General features: G+C 52.3%; 1 protein-coding gene and 1 long non-coding RNA gene across 4 annotated transcripts; one reads left to right on the forward strand and one right to left on the reverse strand.

Annotated features, from left to right (window-relative positions):
* The first annotated feature begins 1623 nt into the window (after positions 1 to 1623).
* On the forward strand, positions 1624 to 13118 carry PLEKHO1 (pleckstrin homology domain containing O1). 2 transcript variants are annotated; one of them, XM_085082278.1, is made up of 6 exons: positions 1624 to 1958; positions 2722 to 2859; positions 10319 to 10459; positions 10709 to 10813; positions 11584 to 11685; positions 12145 to 13118. In XM_085082278.1, exons 1-6 carry the CDS (start codon positions 1932 to 1934, stop codon positions 12910 to 12912), a joined length of 1281 nt encoding a protein of 426 aa, XP_084938404.1. In that variant the 5' UTR covers positions 1624 to 1931; the 3' UTR covers positions 12913 to 13118. The 2 variants fall into 2 exon arrangements, with proteins under 2 accessions (XP_084938404.1, XP_084938403.1); XM_085082277.1 differs by having other exon boundaries at positions 1625 to 1958; positions 2713 to 2859.
* LOC146427245 (uncharacterized) lies at positions 1960 to 22648 on the reverse strand. 2 transcript variants are annotated; one of them, XR_014856489.1, is made up of 4 exons: positions 22047 to 22648; positions 18125 to 18295; positions 16652 to 16688; positions 1960 to 2267 (listed from the first exon to the last, which is right to left on the reverse strand). It is a non-coding gene; the product is annotated as an uncharacterized LOC146427245 (long non-coding RNA). The 2 variants fall into 2 exon arrangements; XR_014856488.1 differs by having other exon boundaries at positions 18125 to 18277; positions 22047 to 22314.
* Between the last annotated feature and the right edge of the window lie 700 nt (positions 22649 to 23348).

Genomic DNA, 23348 nt, shown 5'->3' on the forward strand with positions numbered 1-23348 from the left:
CACAAACACACCTTGGAGAGGCTTTTCATTCTGCCCACAGGGATGGGGATGGGGACGGGAATGGGGATGGGAATGGGGATGAGAAGCTGCACTGACTACATCAAGTATCCCACTGGTGAGCAGCATCTGGGGTCACCCTCATTGCTGGAAGTGCAGCTGCCTATTTCTGCTACAGAAACGGGAGATGGGTTCCCTCCTATCTCCTTCCTTCCATGTAAATTGTTGATGTTTGCAGCTCTGAATCATTGGTCACATCCTTCACAAACGTGACTCACTGTTGCACTGTCAGAACAGTCTGAGAATTCCAAATGCAGCTGAATTCCTGCTCCCAGGGATGGGGAGGTGTCTGCAGGTGCATTACCTGCTGTGGTTTCAGGGCAGCTTCCCTGGCACCAGAGGACATTTGGGAAGAGAATGCGCCCTGGATCCAAAGGGCACAACAGAGCTGTCCGGTTGCCACCAGCACTGTGCCATCTGGCATTGGCCATCAGCCGGTGCTCTGCAGGCCCTGGCCACCAAAAACAGGATATGAGGAAGGACAAGTCCAGTCAGAAGGCAAAATGTCATTAAATAAACTGGTAGGTTCTGTGGTGTCCTGTGACTGCGCTAGGGGCTCTGGGCAGCCGGCATACCTCATCTGTCCCTCTGCCATCAGCCCTGCCTGAACCAAGCTCTGTCCACATGGGATAAATGGGGAAACTAAGGCACAGAGATGGCAAATCCTGGTCCTGGGCCCCACAGTGTTCAGGGCTGCACAAGCACAGGGTGAAATGGTAACCCCTGGATTTGGTGTAGATGGTGATTTGTGTCCCTGTCCCAGGTATTCCAAGGTATCCGATGCATCCACAGCTCATGGCACAAATGCCAATGCTCAGAATGGGATGGATACAAACACTCACAAAAGCTCTGGAAATACGCCATAATCCAAGTACATCCCCAGGACTCTGTATGTTTTAATTCCAGAGTACTGGGGTGAAACTACAACTTGAAATCAGGGGTGGGGGATGTTATCCAGTAATGGGATGGACTTTAAAGCTGGAATGGGATAGACACTGTCATTGTAAAGCTGATCCACTGATGGATGCTGGATTGATCTATTTCTAGACAGAACTATTTTCTCCTTTCTCTGCTTTTCTCTCTACCTCACTGATTTCTGATCCATAAATCCTATCTGTGACCTCAGTCTCACACTCAGTTCTGGACTTGCAGAACATGAAGGAGAAAGACAAAACAAGCCAAAAAAGGGTAATTTTTAGGAAGCCAAGTGTCTGTTCACTTTTGGAAACTGTCCTCTGAATCTTACTCTTTCCTGGCTGTCAGACCCTTGGTGCTGGAAGCAGCCCTTTCCTCCAGCCCCCTCCCCAGGGAGTCTCCCAGCTCCTCTCTCTAGAGGGATTTGCTCACACTTCCGAACACCTTTTGGGGAGAAAACCCTCCCAGAGCCACCCGGCTGCTTTTCCCTCTCCTAGGAAGTTTCCCCTTGACCTGTGATACCGCCGAGAACGCGGCTGGGCCCCAGTGGGGACACCAGGCGAGGCACCACCCGCCCCACGCCCGCTGCCCCCCCGGACCCCGTGTCCCCGGTGACTCAGAGACAAAGAAGAAAAACCCTCGTGGGCTGCGATTCGCCCCGTGCCGTGAACCCCGACGTCACGGCCGCGCGGCTATAGATGGAGCTCGGGAGCCCGGCGCAGCCCAGCGCAGCCCCCCGAGCTGCGGGATGGTGGCGGCGGGGGGGGACGCGGCGGCGGGGCTGGCGATGGCTCAGAGCGCCGGGCTGGGCGCCGTGTAACGGGAGAGGGCCCTGAGCCACGCGGGACGAAGGCAGCGCGGATCGCGGGCGCAGCCCTGGGTATTCCCCCGCGCGAGGAGGCCGCGGGAGCCCCTCTGCGACCCCCCACCCAAATTTCTTCCCAGCGCACCAAGGAACGATGAAAAAAAATAATTCTGCAAAAAGGGTGAGTAGAGAATCGGTTCTTCGGCAGGGTGAGGGAGGTTCCTGGATGTTTTGGGGAGGGGGGCTTGTCTCTCCGGGGCCGGTTGTTCGCTTCGCCGCTGCTTCCTCCGCAAAAGCGACCCTGCTCCCGGCCCTACTCCTGCCCCAGCCCAGCGCCTCTCCTGCCTCCCGCACCCGCCACAGACACTGGGTGATGTAGGCAGGCAGTTTTCATCTTGGAACACAAGGAAACCATAAAATCTGGAGGCACCATCAAGCCGTCGCTCTGTGTCGTGTTGTGTGCTGCACCCAGCGATCCGATCATCGCTGCCTACGGAGAAACCTCTGATACAAACCAACAATAGATTTCACCTTTTGGATTAGTTGCTCGTAAAAAGCTCTAAAATGGAATTTTCACCGCAGTAAAAAACCAGCTGGTTTAAATTCCGCCCATCCCCCTCCTGTTCCCCTTTCCATGGGTAAATGCCCGTTGGATGAGGCGATAGAGACACCGGCCTGTCTTACATAAGCGCGGAGGGGACCCTGCCCGCTCCTCGCAGCGTCCTCCCGATGCTGCTGCTGTCGCTTCGTGTCTGCAGCACAAAAATCCCCGTGGAGTGACCCCGGGGAAGGACTCGGTCCCGGCGTCGGCGGAGAGAGGGGCCGGAGGGAGAGGGAGACTAAAGTTGGGCGAAGAGGGAGGGGGGGAGAAGAGGAGTGTAAGACCAAAAATAATTCAGTTTCCCCCCATTTTCTTCCCTCTCTCTTTGTGTTAGGGGCATCAGGATGGAAACCAGCAACCTGTGCAGCCGGAGAAGGTCGGCTGGGTGCGGAAATTTTGCGGTAAAGGCATTTTTAGGGAAATCTGGAAAAACCGTTATGTGGTTCTGAAGGGAGATCAGCTTTACATCTCGGAGAAGGAGGTAGGATCGGTTTCAGTTTCCTTTCCCATCCCCCCTTCCTCCCATTGCATATGAAAAGGAGCAGCCTCGGCCCTTCCCAGCGCCCCTCCAACGCCAGCCGGCCCGAGGACGTTCTTCGGGGGCTTGTCTTCTCCCCGGACTGGCGCCAGCGGGACCCGGCCGAGGTCGGGGTCGGCTCTGACAGCGGCTCTCCCAGACAGCTCTGCTGGGAGACATTTTCCCAGCGTGGAGGCACGAAGGGATTCACTTAGCGAGAGTTAAGCCCTCATCCCTCTTTCTGCCGCGGCAATAGCAATGCCGGCTCCCTTCTGTGCCTGTCCTCTGTCCTTGAGCCCAACACTGCCTTGTTCCCAGCTGCTCACTCTCTATTTGGAAATAACTCCACTCTCCCAACTGGAATCGAGCCGTTTACAGGTCGATCTCTTGTATTTTTCCCCCGTGCTAAGAGGACATCGGGGAATTTTCACCCCGGATCGACATGCTGTTGTAACACGTGCCCCCTTCCGCTGCCCCTTGTCTCCTTGCCGGGGTTTGGGGTTTAACGTGGTGTTGACATCGGAGGTAATCGGATGTGACTGTCAGGCTCAGCTGGCACCTGGCTGTCCTTGCATGGCCCCCTGTCCTTTCTGTCTCCATAAATCCATTAGGGAGAACTCCCCGGGCCAGAGTGCTCCTCCCTCCTATCCCCTCTGACATCCCAGTGCTACATGGGACAGAGGGGTGCCCACAGCAGGCATGGAGACTGCTCCAACTTGGAATTTGGGATAAAAGCCTGGTCTTGCTGGGTTTCACCCCTCCCAGTGGAGGTAATTTCCTGACGGACCGTGGTTGGATGCACGGCTGCCTGGCCTAGCTCTGTCAGGACCTGGAGAGTGGAAGGGACATTTTGATTAAAGGCTGGCTGAGCCATAGACATGGCACAGGCAGAGGATCTGGGCTTGTTACAACGCAGAAATGGCCTAAAAAGTGGACCGAATGCCCAGGTCATGCTGAGCTGCTTGCTGGCATTCCAGAGCTTGCTCCCATCAACCTCCTAGCTGCTCCAGAGCCAGAGAGAGACACGGAAACAGGGAACAGATGTTGTCTGCAGGGTGGGGGGCCAGTGCCAAGTGAACACTTAGGTAAAGAGAGGTGATAAGAAAAGGATTAGAGACTGTGGACAATGCCGGTGGTAGTGAGACACAAATCCCATGATGGATGGGATCTACAGATTGGGAAAGTTGGATGGATGTCAGGAGCACACAGCCAGTGGCACAAATCCATGGTTGTGGCCCTCCCAAATATCTTAGCAGTAATGCAGACCAACACAGTTGGACTGCTGGGATGGCACTGGGAGTAGGCTGGACTAGATGAGAGAAAGTGTTCAAACAGTAATCAACACAGGCAAGAGGTGCAGGGAAAAGATGTCTGTCTGTCCCTTCCAAGTATGTCCAGGTAGCTACAGCTCGAATCCAGGTGTGCTGGAAGCCCAAGAGAGGGACAAGGCTGGAGGGGCCATGCAGATCCTGTTCTGAACAAGAAGCTCGTGTTCATGTTTCATATGGGGAAAAGCTCATGGCTGGGCCTGAGGCGGCCCTGGGGCTCCACGTGTGTGTGAGGGACCATAAATAATATGCAGCAGCCGCTTCTGAGGCTTTATATGGAAGAATCTGTGGTTGGGCAGAGATGTTGTCACAGAGATGACATCTGGTGCTGGTGTGTGCTGAGGTGACTCTGTGCTGGTCGTGGAGATGACATCTGGTGCTGGTGTGCACTGAGGTGACTGCGCCTGTGGCACAGAGGAGCATGCCAGTGTCAGGGGGTCTGACATCCTGGGGGTCTCATTGTACGGGATCCCGAGGGGTTCCTGTCCCATGACTTCCTGCTCATAGGGTCCCAGTAGACACGGTGCCGGGTTTGATGCCAACTGGAGCATCATCACTTATTCGCTGGCAAAGCCAGGACCCCTCTGGGTCCCAGGGAATACTCACATGTAGCTCCAAGCTCTGCTCCCAGAGCACCTGTTGTTTCCTGGTAGCTCCTCTCATGCTCAGTGGCTGCTCCAGAGGTGGTTCTGCAGGTGAAACTACATTCCTGGCCCTCCCTACCATATTGGAGCAGAAAGGGTTAAATCCCAAGGCTCCAGGAAGCTCCTCAGCTTGGCCATGCACTCATTAAATGAATTCAAACCAGACATTTATTTACTTTTGCCTGAATTTCTCCATCTGGGAAACAGGGCTATGAATCCCATCTCCCCAAAGCACATGGGGAAAAGGAATTGTCTGTTCCACACCAGGATCCCTCGGTAAGGATGTTGGCTCTGGGCAGGTGTTGATGCTGCACGAAGAGACCGGGGAGCAGCAGCTGAGCATGGGCTGAGGTCTGGAATGGGGAAGTTTCCAAAATTCGGACTAACAAAATCCCATCTATATCCATATTGAATCCTCGTGGGAATCTGTGTGCTTTTTCAGTTGTCTGCCTATGACCTGGGCTTGCAGGACCAGCCCTGATTTATTCCATTTTGTCAGGAGAATTTGGGAATGCATGATGGGAGCCTGGGCTTCTCCCTGGCAGAGCCAAGTCTGTAAGGAGAGGAAATGTAGTTTTTCAGCCCAGCTGATGGAAAATGCTAACAGTGTTTGAGTGCTGCTCTTTGAAAGCTGTGGGACTTGTCTGACACCTCCTGAAATGGGAGCTTGAGGCTCCGGCCATGCTCACTCTGCTCCTCCATGGCTGCTGAACTCTGTGAACTCACACCAAAATCCTTCGTTATTCAGCGTTTGGTCATCGGCCAAAACCGGCTCTGTGGAGATGAGCTGCAGCGGGCTGAGCTCTGCTGAGCGCACCACCACCTTCTTAGCTCACTTTTGCATTCTTTCCCCTCGTTCTCCTGACACCAGTCCCTCCCCCCCCCCGGCACATTTCTGGGAATTGTTCCCTGTTCCTGGCCCAGCTTTGCCCCTGTCTGTGCCGGGGAGCAGCGTCTGAGCTGATGCAGCCAGGCTCGGCACTTTCTCACAGGAAGCCAGGGGCTGCGAGACGGCTCAAGCAGACCCCGAGTGACGAGAGGATGAGGAAATGCTTCTCTTGAGCATTCCCTTGTTTGCTACCAAAGGCATTGGCTCAATTAGCACAAGAACACTCGAGGAGGTGCCGCTCCTTGCCACTCCTTGGTTCCAGCTCGGCACAGCGGGCAAGAGGGTTGGGGTGTGTGTTTGCACACTCGGTTCTCGAGTGCTCCATGAGCTGTATTTGCCCTCAGTGAGCGCCGCTGTACACAATGGGATTTTGAGAAGAAATTCTTCCCTGTGAGGGTGGTGGGGCCCTGGCCACAGAGAAGCTGTGGCTGCCCCATCCATGGAAGTATCCAAGGCCAGGGTGCATGGAAGTATCCAAGGGGCTTGGAACAACCTGGACTAGTGGAAGGTTGTCCCTGCCATGAAGGAGATGAGCTTTAAGGTCTCTCCAAAACCATCCCATGATTCAGTGATTCAGGGTGATCTGTGTCTCTGGTAGCCTTCGCGGTGACTTTTTGGAGAAGGGACTGAAGCAGCCACATCCTGCCACCATCCCCTCATCAGCTCAAGGCAGCGACCTAGCCATGACAAGGACTGCTAAGTCCTACGCATGTGAATCCCTGTCCCAGTGACAGCCTGGCTTCAGCCAGATCTGCAGAGATGTACATATGTCCAACCCTTGCACAGGCATATGCATCCCTGCCCCAGTGACAGCCCGGTTTCAGCCAGGTCTGCAGGAAGCTCCGTCCCTTGCTGGAGTAGAGCTGGTTAGCTGGAGGAAGCGAAACTTTGGTCGCAGCCTGCAAGGGGAACTGTCTGGCCCGAAACTGCCCATGTTTAGGTATTTGGCTTCACTGAGAGTCCAAAGCTGAGCTGCACTGTGACCTTCTGAGTGTCCCATGGGTGCCTTACACTGGGTGTCTTGTGACTTGCTGTACCTTCCGCATTTCTCTTGTGTCCCATTGCAGCAGGAAACTGCTCAGGCAAATCTCCACCAAAAAGTCCAGACTGGAGTGACTGAGCAGCTGTCCTTCCCCTCTATGCATGGTTTGGCCCCTAAACACAACCCTGACCTGGGTCCAGGAGGTTTGGAGTTGGCAGCAGGTCATAGCTTGATGAAGGAGGAAATTCAGCTTCTCATCAGTGAGACATCCAAGGGCTGTTAATTAACCCAGGTCAGAGACTCTCCCACTGCTGGCATGCTGCAATGAACATTTCAATAGGAGTAGACCTTGGGAAGCACAGATAGCTGTGACACTCCAGAGAAGGGATTTGGGTGCCATGGCTGGTGTTCCGACCTGCTATATGCCCACAGTCCCCCACATCTCAGGGCACAGAGAGTGCCGGGGGCTGGGTGTCCCTGGGGTGGACCCAGGCAGGCAGCAGCTGCGGGGGAAGGAGTGCGAGGAGTGCAAGGAATGCAGCTCCTCTCCTCGGATCCAAGCAGTGTCAGCAGTGTCAGCCTTGGCACAGGCAGTGACACCCTGAGCCGGGGCAGCTGCCAGGGGCGCAGGGCTGCATGGTCTCATGGCTGCAGGGAAATGTTCCCTGCTGTAGGGATGGGGGATGCTTCGGATTCCTTTTCCATGCCTCAGTTTCCCTTCCCTCACCTGGGCACAGGTAGGAGCCAGGTGGAACTGCAGGGCAAAGTTGTTTTGTCTGCCTTGAATGGGTACAACTTGACAGCAATGCCAGCAGACACCCAGGGCAGCACCTGCTGGGATTGATTCACCTTAATCCTTCCAATCCCAAGCTCCCCGCAGGGCACAGAGGGCAGGACCCACCTGTCCTTGAGGATCTGAGATCCCGCAGCTCCTAAGCACTTGGCAGCTGTGCAGAAGGAAAGACCTGCTGGAAACCTCCTAGCTGGGAATGGTTTTGCCAAAATCAACCATCAACCTCTTACTTCATCCTTTCTGACTGAGAACTAATACCAGAGGTTGCTTCCTCATATGCACTGCCTGTGTGCTGGGACTCATACAGCCAAATTCTCAGGACTCATACAGCCAAATCCTCTTTGGAGAAGTCTGTAATGTTTGATTTGGATGGCTCCTATTTCACAGAGAATGGAGGAGGTGACACCCTGCAGATTTGTCACCCACCTGTGATTGACGTAGTGACTGGGATTTCAGCTCCATTGGCCACATGGTCCCAGCGGGTCTGTGGCTTCTTAAAGGCTTGTTTTGTCCTGTTTCCACTGAGGACAGGCTGCACGACTGTCCTCAGCCTCTCCTACCTCCAAGGCTGCTCTGAGCTGCCCCTCATGCCACAATCTCCCTCCTTTTGGCCTTAGGAGCCTCCCACAAAGGACAAAAGAGCTGGCAGTGCCTCTGGAATCACCTTGCACCTTCCTTCTCTCCAGTTTGTCTCTCTGCACACTGGATGTTACCTCAGCATGTGCGGGTGCTCAGCTGGCCGTGCCCTTTGTGGGACATCCACTGTCCTTCCCATGTCCCCTGGAATTGCTGTGCCACCCCAGCCACCTACTCTGGGCTGCTGCGGACAATCTTCCCCCAGGAATCCCACTGTGGATGTTGCTTATTCCCAGTTTTAAGCATTTTATAATGGGTCACAAACAGGAGCAGCATCCCCTCCGCATGTCTAAGTGCAGTGTCAGAGCCCTGGCTCGTGTCATTCAGAGGCATTAAAAGGACAAGCTGCACCTGCAGGGTGTTTGTCTGAACCAAAGACACCTGCTCTGTCCTGCAACCTCCTGTGGATATTCCTGGAGGCAGGAGGTTGAGTCCCAGCTCTGTGAGCTCTGTGGAGAGTGGAGAGGGCTGTGGAAGCCCCAGTGACCCACATAAGCAAACATCTGGAGTGAGGGCTCTGGTCTCAGCTGCAGAGCACAGCTTGGGGCTCGGAGGGGATCAGCTTTTCCTGCTGCAAATGAGTCAGGCTGAATTCAGTCGAGATTCTTGGAAAGAGGTGGATTGTAGGATGGCAGTGGGAAGAGATCAAAGCCGATTAGCAACGTATAGGGAGGATGTGCAGCCAGACAGTCTCTGTTATCATACCCAGACACAGGGGATGTGTCACAAGCAGGAACCAGCTCCAGGCTGTCAGGGATGGCAGTGCCAGTGATTGTCCCGTGGATCCTGGGGACACACTCCGGAGCACAAGGATGAAGGACAAAGGGGAGCTGCAGTCATCAGGCAGGGCCAGATGGACAGTTTATCATGTCCCTGGTTAGGAAGCTGGTTTAGTCACCCTTTTTGATTATATTCTGTGGAAAAATAATGGGGAATTCCTTCAGTGCTTCCCAAAAGTGTGGAGGAAATGTATGAAATGGGGTGGAGTCCTTTCAGGAAATCCAGGGGCTTAGACTTCACCACCATCTGCCTTCCCAGCACCCGAGTTACACATCCTCCACTGCCGATCCAGCCTGGAATGACTGGCTGGAGTCAGATTAAGCAGATGGATGTGGATTTGAGCCTGGTGCAGTGTTTGTAATGGACAGGCAAGGCTGAGCTGTCTCCCACCCCAGTTGCCTAATTCCTCATGTTTACCATGGAAGAGCAGAGCTGCCCTCCTGTAGGAGCGGGATTGAGGATGGTGCATTAAGAGAGCAATGAAGAAGAACGGTACAGAGAGCTTTGCCATCTCCCCTTTGCTCCAAGTGCCCCTGAGGGACAGCACCATCAGGTCAGGGGTCAGCAGCCAGACCCCTATGTGCCTCCAGACCCCTGTCTGTCCCCCTCTAGATCCCTGCCTGTCCCCCAGTGCAGCCACAGCCGCAGCGACCCTGTGCAAGCCCCATCTTTAATTTGAGCCTCTGTAACACTGATCTATCACCATGTACCTGTCACACTGTGGCATTGCTAGTGTTGGGGAACAGACCTGGAAAACGGGAAATCTTGTAAAGTGGTCGCTCAAGTACTCTGTAAATGACACTGAGAGCCTTGTGAGAGCCTGGCAGCCCCTGGCCTGGGTGGTAGGTTATGCCCACAGCCCCCTCTCAGGGCTGGGACTCAGCATCATGTCTATGCTCTGGGACTGGCCGTGCTTCCCCCGGAGCCAGCTGCCAGCACAGGGCAAAAATAGGAAGTGCTAATCCTTATCCCTCCAGCTCTTGTTCCACTGTCTGCAGAGAAAAATTGTCCCTTTGAATCAGATATGAGAGTCCACCTTCTCCAACACCTCCTGCCTCCACACCAGCCCCCTCCTGGCACACAGGGCTCTGTCCTTGTGGCTGGAGTAAATCTGCACATTTTGATGGTCCACAAGCAGGAATGCTGCGTATGATCACACCTGTGTGGCCATTCAGCCTGGCTGCAGTAATTCTGAGGGTAGAAGAGGCACGAATTAACCTGGGAAAGTGTGATTTTTTTGTTATCCTTCTAAATATGCCCACTCATTCCAGAAGAGATGAGTCAAAAACCTCATGTTGAAATCCTGCTGGCTGGAGCAGCAGACTCTCTGTCCGACATCTGCAAAGCTCTAATTTTCTTGCTGTTTTGCAGGTAAAAGATGAAAAAAACATACAGGAAATGTTTGACCTGAGTGACTACGAGAAATGTGAAGAGCTCAGGAAGTCGAAAAGTAGAAGCAAAAAGAACCACAGCAAATTTACTCTTGCCCACTCCAGGCAGCCTGGAAACACGGTTCGTGGGGCTTGCCTGGATGCAGCCAGCCCAAGAGCCACTGGGTCCAGTGGTGGGCAGGGATGTGGGTAGTCCTGGGGGATTCAGGGAAGGGAGGGATGTAGATGGTCCTGGGTTTTGCTGTGTGGGGTGGACAGGGCTGGAGGTTCAGGTCTACTTTGCCTTTTCTGTAGAGGCCACAGGGCTCACACTAGGCAGGGCCTGTTTCTGTGTGAATTCCAGCACTGACCTGAATTCCCTCTTTTGTAGGCACCAAATCTGATCTTCCTGGCTGTGAGTCCAGAAGAGAAAGAGTCCTGGATTAACGCCCTCAACTCTGCGATCACACGTGCTAAAAACCGGATCTTGGATGAGGTGAGTGGGATTTAGGCTGGGCCCTGGCTCCCCTGTTTCAATCTGGTTGAAGGTTTGAGACTGCTGTGAACAGCCCTGTCTTGGGGACACATCCACACAAAGTATCTAGCAGACCACCTCCAGCTTCTCAAGGGGAGTGTGAAAGTCCCGGTTACACAAAGCAACTTCTGCCAGAAAAAATAACAGAGCAGCCCCAGTTCAGCCTCCTCCTGGAGACAGGAGGTGTACTCAGAATGCCAGATGGGCTGGCAGAGGCAGGCCAGGGTGAGCATTCCCACACAAGTTTCTTCCAGTGTGAAGGAGAACCTACCTGGAGCAGGCTGTGCCCTTGCTCCAGGGCTGACTCTCACATTAGTGTTTCATGGCAACCCTTCCTCAGCTCAGACCTGTCTCAGATCTCCCATTCACACTCAGCTTCCCACAGCACCATGGCGCTGCCAGGAGGCTCTTTTCTCTCCTGGATGGCAGCACAGAGCCTGTAGTGAAGGAAAACCAAGGTCAGACAATGGGAGAGACTTTAGAGCAGGAAGCAGCACGGCAAACACCAGGAGAGATGGCTTCCAGGAGAGTCTGTCAAGGGAATCTTTGCAAACAGGTTCAATTATCAGGAATGACTTGAGCATGCCACAGAGGGGAGAGACCAGGGGAACACTGGGCCTTTTCTGAGGCTGGATTCCCACACCCCGTTTCCTGCCAGTCTTCTCTTGATTACAGATCCAGGAGCTGGGAATGGCTCTTGTTCCATGCTCACAGCTTGTGTCACCCTGCAGGTCACCGTGGAAGAGGACAGTTTTCTCGCCCACCCGACGCGTGACAGAGCCAAGATCCAGCACTCCCGGCGCCCTCCTACACGGGGTCACCTCATGGCTGTGGTAGGTAGCCAACCCCAGACATCTGCTTGAGTGGAGTTCCCTTGGAACTGTTCCATTTTTAAGTAAATGCAAAGAAAGCTGGTGTTGGAGCTCCGTCCTGAACTGAGAATTGCCATAAGGACAGCTCTGGGTCATCAGCTCTTGTCCTCTGTTCTTGTGGACCATTGCACTGTATAAACGTTCTGGCAAAGTCCCAGTTTGCCATCCTTGACACCTGCTCCTTCAGGTTCCTTCTGGGAACAACCAGGGAGCTGCTCATTGGTGAGCATGAAGGGCTCAGCCGCAGTGCTCGGGATTTGCGGACCTGCAGCTCAGCCAGACCGCCCACCCCCAGGCTCTGTCACTGGGTGAGGGAGCACTCCTGCTCCCCCTCTGTGGTGTGTGTCCATAGTGTAGAGACCTTTGGAAGCAGGTGCAGCCATTCTCATGCCAACACAGCTCTGCTTTCTGCTCCTCCAGGCATCTACCTCAACCTCCGACGGAATGCTGACCCTTGACCTGATCCAGGAGGAAGACGCCTCTCCGGAGGATCACGGCACCTGTGAGGAGAGTTTCCGGGTGGATCTGGACAAGTCTGTGGCACACCTCACTGCCGGGCGGCGCCGCTCGGACTCAGAGAACACCAAGTCATCGGAGAAAGGGCAGACAGGGAGCCTCCCGCAGCAGGAGGTGACCTCATGGGACAGAGCTGGGCAGCGCAATGACTCCTTTGGCAAAGGGACCATGTACACACCACAGGTCCCCAAAAAGCTCTCACACTCAGAAAAGAATAAATGTGCCTCCATGGAAGAAATCCTGTCACGACAGGACTCTTCCACGCACCGGACGGTGCTGAGGAAGGGGCTGGAGGCTCAGTTTGCCTCAGCAGAGCCGGAACAGCTGTCCCGGATACAGGAACTGGTTGCACTGAAACTGGAAAAAACTCAGGAACTGCTAACAGAGGTGAAGGGCTATGGGGAAGGCAAAAGAAAGACCCAGGACTCCAACACCAGCACCACCATCACGACCACCTCTTCTTCCTCATCATCTTCCAAGTCGGACTCTGAAAGGATCCTGCAGGAATCTGAGAGGCTGCTGGGGGAGGCTTCCTCCACCTGGAGCCAAGCCAAGAGGGTGCTGCAGGAGATCAAAGAGCTGAGGGACCTGTACAAACAGTTTGAGCTGCAGCAGTCAGACTCGAAGCCCAAACAGAGCTCACAGTCGCAGTTTAGGAAGAGCATGATGTGAAGGCAAGCCTTGGATGGGAGGGAGGGACTGGGGAGGGCGGCCATCTGTTTTGGTTTTTTTTTAATTATTATTATTTACAGTGTTCAAAAGAGTGAAAAGGTGCCTGTTCTCACCCAAATTTGCTTCTCAAAGCTAGGGCCCTTCCTTTCCTCCATCGAATCTCCTGATGAATCAACCCAGTGTTCCAATAAATCAGTTGCAGTTTATACCTCCTTTGTAAGAACTCCCTTTGCACCACAGGCCCTAGCTCCTGTCATGTTCCGAGGACAGGAGCAAGCACCAGTTCCCAGGAACTGCCCATGCCTACCTGGAGCAGCCCTTAGGGGTGAAGCTGGATGAGCCCTGGCATTGCTGCTCTCATGTCTGGGCTGTGTCCCAAACTACATCACCTTCACCAGGACACTTGTCCCATTCCCTTATCATCCTCTCAGAAATAAATGACATTAAAAGGTAAAAAAAGGTGTCCATCCCCACCACTTTCTGGAAAACCCCATTATCCCAAAGAGGTGGGAAGTCCAGGCTGGTCTCCAGCATTACATAGGCCATCGAGGCATTTCCTGGGTGTGGCTTGCAGAGCTCTGTCCTGGCACAGTCCCCTAGAGAACCTAGGGCTGGCAGATGTTATTTTGGGGTGCACACAGAGCCCTCTGGAAGGGCAGCTGGGATGCAGTTTGTGTCCACCCTGATCCTATAAGGCCATGAAAGCTTCACAGGCTCTGTTGGCCCGGAGCAATGGGAGGTAGCAGAAATGTGTCTTCCCTTCTGTGCAACCAGAGGATCAAAGCCTTAGATTCAACAGCCCACACAGTTGGGGGGGTTTGGGCTTTTCCATTCTCATTTTTCTTTTTTTTTCACCTTTTCTTTGAGATGAAAAATCAGGGGGTGTGTGCAGGATCCGGACACCACAAGCCAACAGCAGTTTCAGTAGGTTTGCCTTGCTCTCTCAGGTGTCACAGTCAGACAGCAGCAGGCCCTGCTTGGGCTGCCCAAGATCAGAATCAGTCGCGCTGGAATGAAAGCTGAGCTCAGAGCAGAGCTCAGATCATCGGCTCATGGGCTGGCTCAACTTTCACACCCACAAGCAGGATGTGGCTGTGTCTCACAGGTTCACTCATGTGGTAACATCCAACTGTTCCTTGTTTTTTAAAAGGAAACTGAATTCCCTTACCTACATGGCAAATAGTCCACGAAAATATTAAACCCACAGAGTTACTTCCTGATCGTGGTTGATGGGTTTTTTTTCCTGGCTGTGATGAAAAGATTTTTTTAAAATTAAAGAAAACATAAAACCAAACCCAAAACCTTTCTCAATGAGTTTGGCTTAACCAGACTCCAGTGACATTTCCAGGGATAACTTTCAGTGTTTTTCCATGTTGATGAACTGGATTGTTCCACAAAGTGTTTTGCAAGGAACCCTGGAGCCTCACTTGTGACCTCCTGCATCCCAAGTAGTGCCGGCAAGGTGCTGGTTTTGTCACTCTCTCACCAGCAACTCTTCTGGGATTTTGGAATGCTCATTGCTGCTCCGAGCCAAGGCCTCTGGATGAGCCACCACACACTCTGGGAAGGGCTAAAAGGTCACCACAAGCAGCTGCTGGTGCAGCTGCCCCAGCACACCTGAGCTACCCTGGCATACTCTTTTCAGGAAGGCCCTGAGGCTCCTAAGGGCAGTTCTGGGGTTCTTGCCTCTCTCCTCACACCTCCTCACCCCTTTGTCTCCCTGCTGCCTCCCGCCAGCTCCCTGCCCGGCCCCCTGCCCTCAGTGCCACTGGCATGGCACAGGGAGCCCTACGGAGCTGCAAAGCCAAGGGCAGCACAGACATGGCTTTGTACATCGCCCCTCAGTCGGTGGGTCTATCCATGCGGGAATAACACTGCACAAAGGGGCTGCACTGGGCCGGCAGCAGAGCAGCCATCTGCCATTCCCAGAAAGGGCCGGTATTGTCCAGCGTGGCAATTATGTTGGCTCTGGAGACAAAACACTGGGTCATTACAGGAATACAGAGCACCCTGGCCGGGTGGCATGCAGCAGAGAAGTCTGAAGCCTGATAATGGCCAAGAAGTCTGGGTTCTGCCCAACTATGCCTTGAAAACACGTGCAGAACAGGGAAAAGGGGGCTGGGAAGGGGGTTTCCCATTACACTACACGGAGACAGGATTGGGACTGGATTCTTAAGATGTAGGCAAAGCATCTCCTATAAAAATAGCTGCAATTTGCTCGACACATGCTGAGGAGCGGGCGAGGGTGTGCTGTGCTCGTCAGCTGGCACTCGGCTCCAGTGCCTGCACTCCCTGCCTGCTTCCCAGCACAGCCAATCCCCGGAACGCTCCTGCTCCCAGCCAAATAAGGACCGCAGGGCGAGAAACCCCGGCTGCATGCAGCACGCAGGAACCCACCCACCCTCCCAGCCAAAGTGCCTTTTTTTGGTTATTTTCTCCCTCTCCGCCTCAAAAGCTTTGAGCAAATGCCCTCCCTCCCTCCCTACCTTCTCTGCCTTTCTAGGGAAATAACAGAAAGACACCTTAGGACGGAATTCTTGGGAAGAAATTCTTCCCTGTGAGGGTGGTGAGGCCCTGGCACAGGTTGCCTAGAGAAGCTGTTACTGCCCCATCCCTGGAAGTGTCTAAGGTGAGGTTGGACAGGGCTTAGAGCAACGCGGGACAGTGGAAGGTTGTCCCTGGCTACGGCAGGGGGTGGCACTGGATGAGATTTTAGGTCCCTCCTCCCAACCCAAGCCATTCCATGATTCCATGACTATGAAACACTGGCACCCAACAGCCTGGGAAGAGAGGGCTGAAGCCCCAAGTCACAGGGGCTGTGTTCAGACGGAGCTGACCCCATCCCACACAGTTCCTGCCCAGGGAGCACATTTTGGGGTGCAGCCACACAGATCAGCCCCATGTGACACACAGCCACCCTAAGTTTCACCCACTGCAGGTTTGTGGACAGAGGGAGCAGCTGTAGTGTCTCCGCAGTGCAGAGAGGCTGCTGGAAAGCAGGAGGTACCGATTAAGAGGCTTTTGGTGGCTTTAAATAGAATTTACACTTGGAGGCAACTTTCACACTGCTGAAGGGCGGCAAAACTCTGGTGTAAAGCAGAAATGGGTTCATGTTGTTCCAGTAGCAGTGGGCTATTCTGCGGGCTGGAACAGCACCTAGCAAAGCAGTTCATAGGAATAAAATTGTGGTGGATAAAGTCCAGTTTCTCCAGCAGTTTCCATCCTTGGAAAAAGCCCCCAACCTCCCGAGTGGAGCAGGAATGCCAGTGACTCATGGCAGAGGGTTCTCAGGCTGGGGAGGGGGTGGATAAATACAATTTTCCAACACAGCCGATGGCTTCTGCTGTACAGAACAATTTCTTGGAGTTACTGATGGAGAAAACTGCAAAAATTGTTGCTTTTTTTTTTTTTTCTCCAATAAGGCAAATGCCTTAAAAAGAGAAAGGGGGATTTGTGTCCAGAGGTGGAAGGTGGGAAGCTATAGACCCTCCAATACCTCAACTGAACAATACTTTCAGCATACTCTTAGAATAAATTCCATGGGATCCCAAGACACTCTGATATGTTATTAGAGTTGGGGGCATTCTTTCCTGGATTCCTGTGTCAGCAGCTATAGGTGAACACCCAGCACTCCAGCAATGCCACTCACTTGCACAACCCTGTCCATCATCAGCTTTTACCCCCTCAGGACAATCAGTTTGGACTTTCGAAATAAAATGGGAAGTGTGGTGCTTCCTACCTTGGAGTGATGGAGGATTGAAGCTTCTTCCAAGTCCCTAGAGAGAAAGAGACAGAAAATAGTTTGACCCACATTCACAAGAATAATTATTGATTTAACAAGTTCCAACTGGGTTTTCAAATTAAAGCTTGGCAAGAACAGACCCACTTCCCTAAAAAAAAAAGGAAAAATTCAGTGGTTTTGTATGCCAGATGTACCTGTGTGCAAATGTGTCCTTGGAATGTGCATATGTGGAGATTTGTGTGTGTTCCCCTCTCTTTAGGAAGGAATTCTTTGTTGAGATACACAATACAGTGCCTTGGAGTTCTTTTCCCTAAATCAAATTTGAGCTGTCGCAGAATTCCTCATCAGGCTCAGATATCCCCTAACTCCCCTCCCTGACAGGCCAGAGGGACCGGTTTGACACTGGGGATGTTTGACATGACACCATGGAAAAGGTGAAAGGTACAGCTGTAGTTGTATCTTTTGCAAATGTTTCCTGATCCTGGCCCAGGAATGGCAAATTTCCTCTGCTTTCAGACATTGCTGTTTTGTTTGACTTTGTGTCCCGAGGGACTGAAAACTACAGTGACTCTTCCTTAGTTTGTAATGTGTTTAACAACTTGTTGCTCTGTTTTGACACAAATCATCCCGGCTCAGAGGCAAGACAGGATTTTAAAATCTTTTTTAACATTTGGGAATGTCTGGGAGAGGTTCAGATGAGGCAGAGTTCAAAGTGGAGAGCTCAGCCCCCTCTTGACACCAGTGGCTTGGGAGTTCTGCACTGAAATGGTGATTTCTCCTTCCAAACCCCTGCCCTGGGGCCGACGGAATGGGGCCTGTGGTTGGAATAAAGAGCCCATACATGTAGGACAGGCAGACAGAGGGAACCATTCAGAGCCGGAAGAATCTGTGTCTCAGAGGCCGATACTGGGCAGTAGGCAAAGGTCTGGCACTGACCGGAATGAGCCAGTGGAGATGTGGACATCATTATTTAAAGGACTCTCAACAAACGGGCTGAGTCATTAATGGCATTAAACTAAAAGAGAGGAGGTTTAGATGGGATTTAGGGAAGGAATTCTTCCCTGTGAGGGTGCTGAGGCTCTGGCACAGGTTGCCCAGAGAAGCTGTGGCTGCCCCATCCCTGGAAGTGTTCCAGGCCAGGTTGGATGGGGCTTCGAGCAACCTGGGATAGTGGACGGTGTCCCTGCCCATGGCAGGGGGTGGAACAGGATGAAGAAGAGCTGAGAGCAAGTGATCAATCTGAGTGCACCCAGCCTGCCCCTGGCACAGCCCAGGGCTCTCCTTCATTCCATTAATGCCAGCTGCCCGCAGGCCAGCACTGGCCTGGCTCCCCTCGCCGGGTGTCACTGCAGTTTGCGCTGCACCATGAGATACTCCCTGGATTTCTCCGGAGCACCCTCCCCCTTCCTGCAGCCCAGTGTTTCTCCTCCCAGCCCACTTGCTGCTATATATAATCTGAGTGCTGTCTACCTTTCTGCAGACTGAGCTGGGAGTCGTGCTGCCCAGAAATCGCGAGGTGGCATTCAGAGTCCTGACGGTTCCTGGAAAAGCCTGCTCGGAATGCCTGCTCCGGGCTGCTGGCTCTCTTGTCCTTTATAGGTCACAGGGTCACCCGGTTTAGGTCTGCTGGCAGGAAACAAACTGGTAAAGTTTGATAAATGAGAGGCCTGGCTCATACTGGCTCATACTGGCTCATACTGGCTCATAGAAATAACATTTGGCCTCTGTATGTCAAATAGAGTCTTTGGAAAACTGGTTTCTCTCTCCTTGCTCAAGTCAGATATTTGCCTGCTGCCATCTACCCCCTCCTGCCTTCCTAGGGAAGAGTTCACCCACCAGCTCTTCAATGAAGGCAAAACAAATGACAAATCTGTCTGAACTCTTATTTCTTCATGGGCACAGCTCACCCTTCCCGTGACCTGAATTTGTGCTGCTGCAGCATTCCTCAGGCAGCTCATGACTTCAGTTATTCCTCAGTTCTCGAAACGTGACTGCCTGCATTTTCAGATGTCTTAAAACCAACTTCCCTTTTTACTGTTTTCTGTCCTTTTCTTACTGCTCAGCAGTTTGAGAATGTTTCATTACACAAAAAAGTTATCTCAGGGGCTCAGGACTCAGGATTTGGGCACTCCTGAGTTACGGAATAACAGGATCAGAATATAACAATGAATCCAGAGCCTGTGAGGCAGGAAGCATGGGGCCGGTTGTTCAAATGCTGTCTCTGCCAGGTCCTCGGGGCATGATTTGGAATGAATCACCCTGTTCTGTGTGCCCTTACCCCATGCCAAGGGCAAGTATGAGATAGCTGCACTCAAAATAGGAAGAAGCTGCTCCGCCCCTGTGATTCCCGGTAGGTGAGCTGCACCTTCCTATGTCAGAGACAGGATTCCTGCCGGAAGGAAGCTAATGCCACAGGGCAGGAGGCACGTTTTCAATTAACTGACAGTGCAAGTGACAGTGAATAAAGTATTCCCTGGTACAAAACATTCCCTAAAATCTTCCTACTTCATTTAAAGGGAAAATACAGACCAGAGGTGCCAATTTAGCTCCAGAGGGGAGATGGGAGACTCCAAATGGGAACAGACCAGGTGTTCGGTAGTGGGTAGAGCAGTGAGGGTGCCAGGGAGGAGATAGAAGGGTAAGGAGGATTGTGAACATATTTACAGCCATCTGGCACCCTGAATTATCCAAACAATGAGGCTGCTGGAGCGCTCACTGAAACAGAGAGAGGGAAGGAAAGAGTTTGTTTGGGCAGGGGATCCTGAGGGCTTCATGCTTTGAATGTATGCTTTTTAAAAATGTTTTATATCACTTGTAAAATTATTTATGTTACTGGAGATGTAGGGAAATTAAACCAGAAACAAATGGAAGGGCCAGTCCCTGTGGAGATTTTCCTTTCAGATTTATAGAAATCAAATCATAGGAAAGATATCTTGGGAGGCAGCAACAGGGATCAGAAATAAATCAGGAAAAATTGTCATCACCAAACTTCCATGGTACTCACTGTACCTTCTCACGGGTGGAAGGAAGATCAGAGACAGCCGGGCTCTGCTCCCCCCGCCCCGCCAAAGCCCGCGCCCGTCGCTGGTCGCGCTGTGCCCTCTAGTGCTCGTTCTCCCGGTCCAGGGCTTCTGCAGCCCTAGTTCACCGGGAGGATTGCCAATGCGTTCTTACGGAATAGCCATCGGGAGCTTCCCATGGAACTGCAATTATTGGACCATTTCCCTTCCCTGCTCCGCGCGTGGCACAGGACGAATCACGCAGGCTCTGCAGCAGCGTGTTCCCGGTTCCCCGTGCACGGATTGACAGGAAAATATATCCAAGGACAGCAAACCCGAGTGCTGCCCGCCCCCGCAGGCAGCCACAGGCCAGGCAGCCCTAACCTTGGTCCAGACCTGTTTGATTCCCGGTGGAAGAAAATTTTCCACACCATTAGAAATCCAGGTGTGCTGGAGAGAGGAGGAAAAGAGTGATTTGGGAAGTTTACTAAAGCATTTCAAAGACCTGCAGTGAGATGCACATGATTCCTGCATGTCCTCAACATTCCCAATGACAAGGATGTGACCAAGCCCCTCACAAATGACCAGAAGGTATCAGTGCTTCACCGAGGCCAAGCTGAGGAGCTCTGACTGGCTGTTCTTCAGTCATCACCAGGAGTATTTTATTTGAATTAACTACTCTAGAAGGAAATGCCCCTCAAACACCCTGTGTGAACATTTTTCATTCACATAGGAGAGACCAACTCCTTTTCCAACACAAACCCACACTCTGGGGTCTTTTTTCCTACAACAGGTTTCTTTTCCCACTGCCAGAAGTTCCCAGCTTTAAGGTGTCCTGTCATTTTCTGCTGGTTTGCTGCTGTGGCTGAACATTTATTTCTGGATTCTCCCTCATTTGTACCAATTAAATTAGAAACAGGAGGAAACACTTTCCTTGGCTATTTTTGGGGCTCATTTTTTCTGATTTTTTTAAATTAGACACACTCAAAGCAGAAACCAAGCATATTATGAAGCATACTATGAACTGTAATTTTAAAGTTTAAAATCAGAAGAGTGTTCCCCAGGAGATCAAACTCTAACTCCAGTGACAAACCTCCCAACAGCAGTAGCAACAGGAATTTCCCTGCCCCAGGCTCTGCAGAGGAATATTTTCTATGTCCTGCTTCAAGCAGCTGCTGTCTCTGACTCCTGTCCCATCCTATGCGTTTTGGTACCCCGGGGCAGCCACATTCCTGACTCTCCTTTTGTGCTGGTCGATTGATTAGCAAACGGAGAACATGAGCATGAACATCCAATGTGACAGTGCAACCCCTGGCACAACCAAGAGACTCGGAAATAGATATAATTCAAGTATCATTTTTATCTCACAAATTCAGATCTCATTCTTTGGTTCAGACCTTTGCAATGGGTATGTTAGAGATGAAGAATTATGGAAAATGTGTGTGTGTGTGTGTGTGTGTCTCTGTGTGTGTGTGTGTGTGTGTGTGTGTATAAAACTCTGTGAAACCAGGTATGTTTCAGCTCACTACGAGTTCTTCAAGCATCATTACAGACAGAAGGAGGTGCTGCCTGCATTGGGGTGTCCTGGTGTATTTTTAGCATACAGAAGCTTTTGCTTGCCAAAGTCAACAACAGCTCTGTCTGCTGTAGAATGGGGCAGTTTTCATTCTGAGATTTGTCATTACTCCACCATGCAGCTCAAAGGATTTTACAGTTTTCTCCAAGGCCAAATTCCTGAATTCACGAGATTCCATGAGAATGTCAGCTTCCCCACTCTCACATAAAAACACAGATGAGTAAAGTCAAAAGTGAGCTGCCTGAGGGCCAGGCATCAAGAGAGCCTTGGGGTTTATATCCTCAGCAGTATGGAGCTTTTAAAATTAATTTCATATGAGGGAGAATAAACAGGGGTAAAGGCTAACTCACATTACGAGATGTGTAGGAATGGCAAGGGATAGTCCTAGCAGTTCTTGGTCACACTTCATACAAAAAAGCCCACACCTTTTTGTGAAAATCTGACCTGTAGGAGCCCCAGACCATCAGTCCCTTGACCCAGGCAGCTGGGTCACAAAAATTCACCCAAATCCCTTCAGTACTGTGGCTAGGTGAAATTAACCTGGAATTGGACAATGTGATGTAGGTGAGAAAGGGGGAGATTTGCCTTGTAACCTGCACATCCCATATTTGCCTGGGAAAGCAAGAACAATTTGGGGGACATTAGGAACTACATGGCAGCAGGAGCTGCCTGAAAACACACACTTTGGAGTTCTCCTGCTACTGGAATTAACTGGAGAATTTTGAAGAACTTTTGAGTGACTCCTACTTTCACCTGTCGCATTTGTACCAAGCCCTGGCTGAATTTACCCTTCCTCACGCATGACGCTGATAACCACCTTTCTGATTACGGTTTGCACTTTCGGCTTTTTTCTCCGCTTGGACTCTGAACGACGTTGTTTTCTGCCACCGGCATAAAGTTCACACGATCTGAAGTAGAAAGCCTCTCCTGAAGGGTGGCGGGCAGTAGACGCTGTTTTGAGGTGGAAATGGGGCACTTGGAAACAGTATCCCCCTCACCGATACCGTGAGGGGCCCGAGGGGCCGGGGGCGGGCCGCCGCGCGCGCGGCTGGCGGGAAGGCGGAGGGGCGGAACTGCGGCAAATCTCAGCCAATCAGCGGCGAGGTCGCGGCTCTGCCCCTGCTGCCCACAGCTGGGGAACCCCGTGGGCCGTGGTTTCCCGCGCTTAGGGGCTCGCGCGCCCCCTGAGGCGGGTTCCCGGAGAGGGGGGGGAGGAGGCGCCCCAACCTATGAGGAAGGAAAAGGAGGAGAAGCAGCACCTCTGGTAGGGGGAGATAAGGGCAGGGAAGGAGCAAGAAGGGGCAGCACAAGACAAAAGCCCCGGGAGAAGGAGGAGGAAGAGAAGGAAGGAGCAGGACGGCGGAAGCCGCCCGGCCGTCCGCCAGCACCGCTTCCCCTCATTGCAACAAAATGGAGGATGGGGGGGGGCTGTCCAGTGGGACAGACCGCGGGCTGGTGCGCTGCTGGACCACGGGGAGCGGCCGCATCCTTTGGTCCTTGCCCTATTCCATCCCGTGTCCCCAGGAGCGACAGGTGCCTGGTGCTGTGGCAGCCAGTGAGCTGTGTAAACCAGATGCTGGGGCAAGGAGAGCCGGTTCCACACGTCATGACAAGCCGAGGAGCTGGAGCCCAAGAGCCACACCGCAAGTTTTTCCTGGCTTTGAAGACGTCCCCACACAGCACTTGAGCTTCCTTCTCTTTTCTTCACCATCGAAGTACCACACCACAGCCTGGTTTTACCTCACACATTTGTACCCCCAAAAGGTGGATTTAACCTGCTGAAAGTCATTCTGACACAGATTCCCTGTTTGGCCCCAAATCCAGTGGGAAATGGGTGCACAGGGTAGAGGAGTCAGTGTGGGGCTTTCAGCTGGAATGGCAATTCCCCACCCTTTAAAACTAAATAAATACAATATCCCAGAAAGTCACCACCCATTTCTTGCCTGATTGCTCATCCAGCAGCAGAAAAGCTTGTTCGCCAAGGGCTTTCTCAAGTACATCCAAGGGATTTTTGCTAGGAATGCTGGACTAATCCCAAGATGAAACAATGCTCTGTCTGGCTTGGGAGGAGCAGCAACGTTTTTTTTTTTTTTAAACATTTGTGTGAGAAATAATGCAG

Source organism: Lichenostomus cassidix, chromosome 25, assembly GCF_008360975.1.
Source record: "Lichenostomus cassidix isolate B80296 chromosome 25, HeHo_3.0, whole genome shotgun sequence".
NCBI lineage: Eukaryota > Metazoa > Chordata > Aves > Passeriformes > Meliphagidae > Lichenostomus > Lichenostomus cassidix.

What these genes read in the sequence shown, in the direction of transcription:
- PLEKHO1 (XM_085082277.1), top strand. Translation starts at nt 1,932, where the DNA reads ATGAAAAAAAATAATTCTGCAAAAAGG. An exon ending in AAAACCGGATCTTGGATGAG is followed by an intron (nt 10,814 to 11,583) that starts GTGAGTGGGATT and finishes GTCACCCTGCAG; the next exon opens with GTCACCGTGGAAGAGGACAG. An exon ending in GGGGTCACCTCATGGCTGTG is followed by an intron (nt 11,686 to 12,144) that starts GTAGGTAGCCAA and finishes CTGCTCCTCCAG; the next exon opens with GCATCTACCTCAACCTCCGA.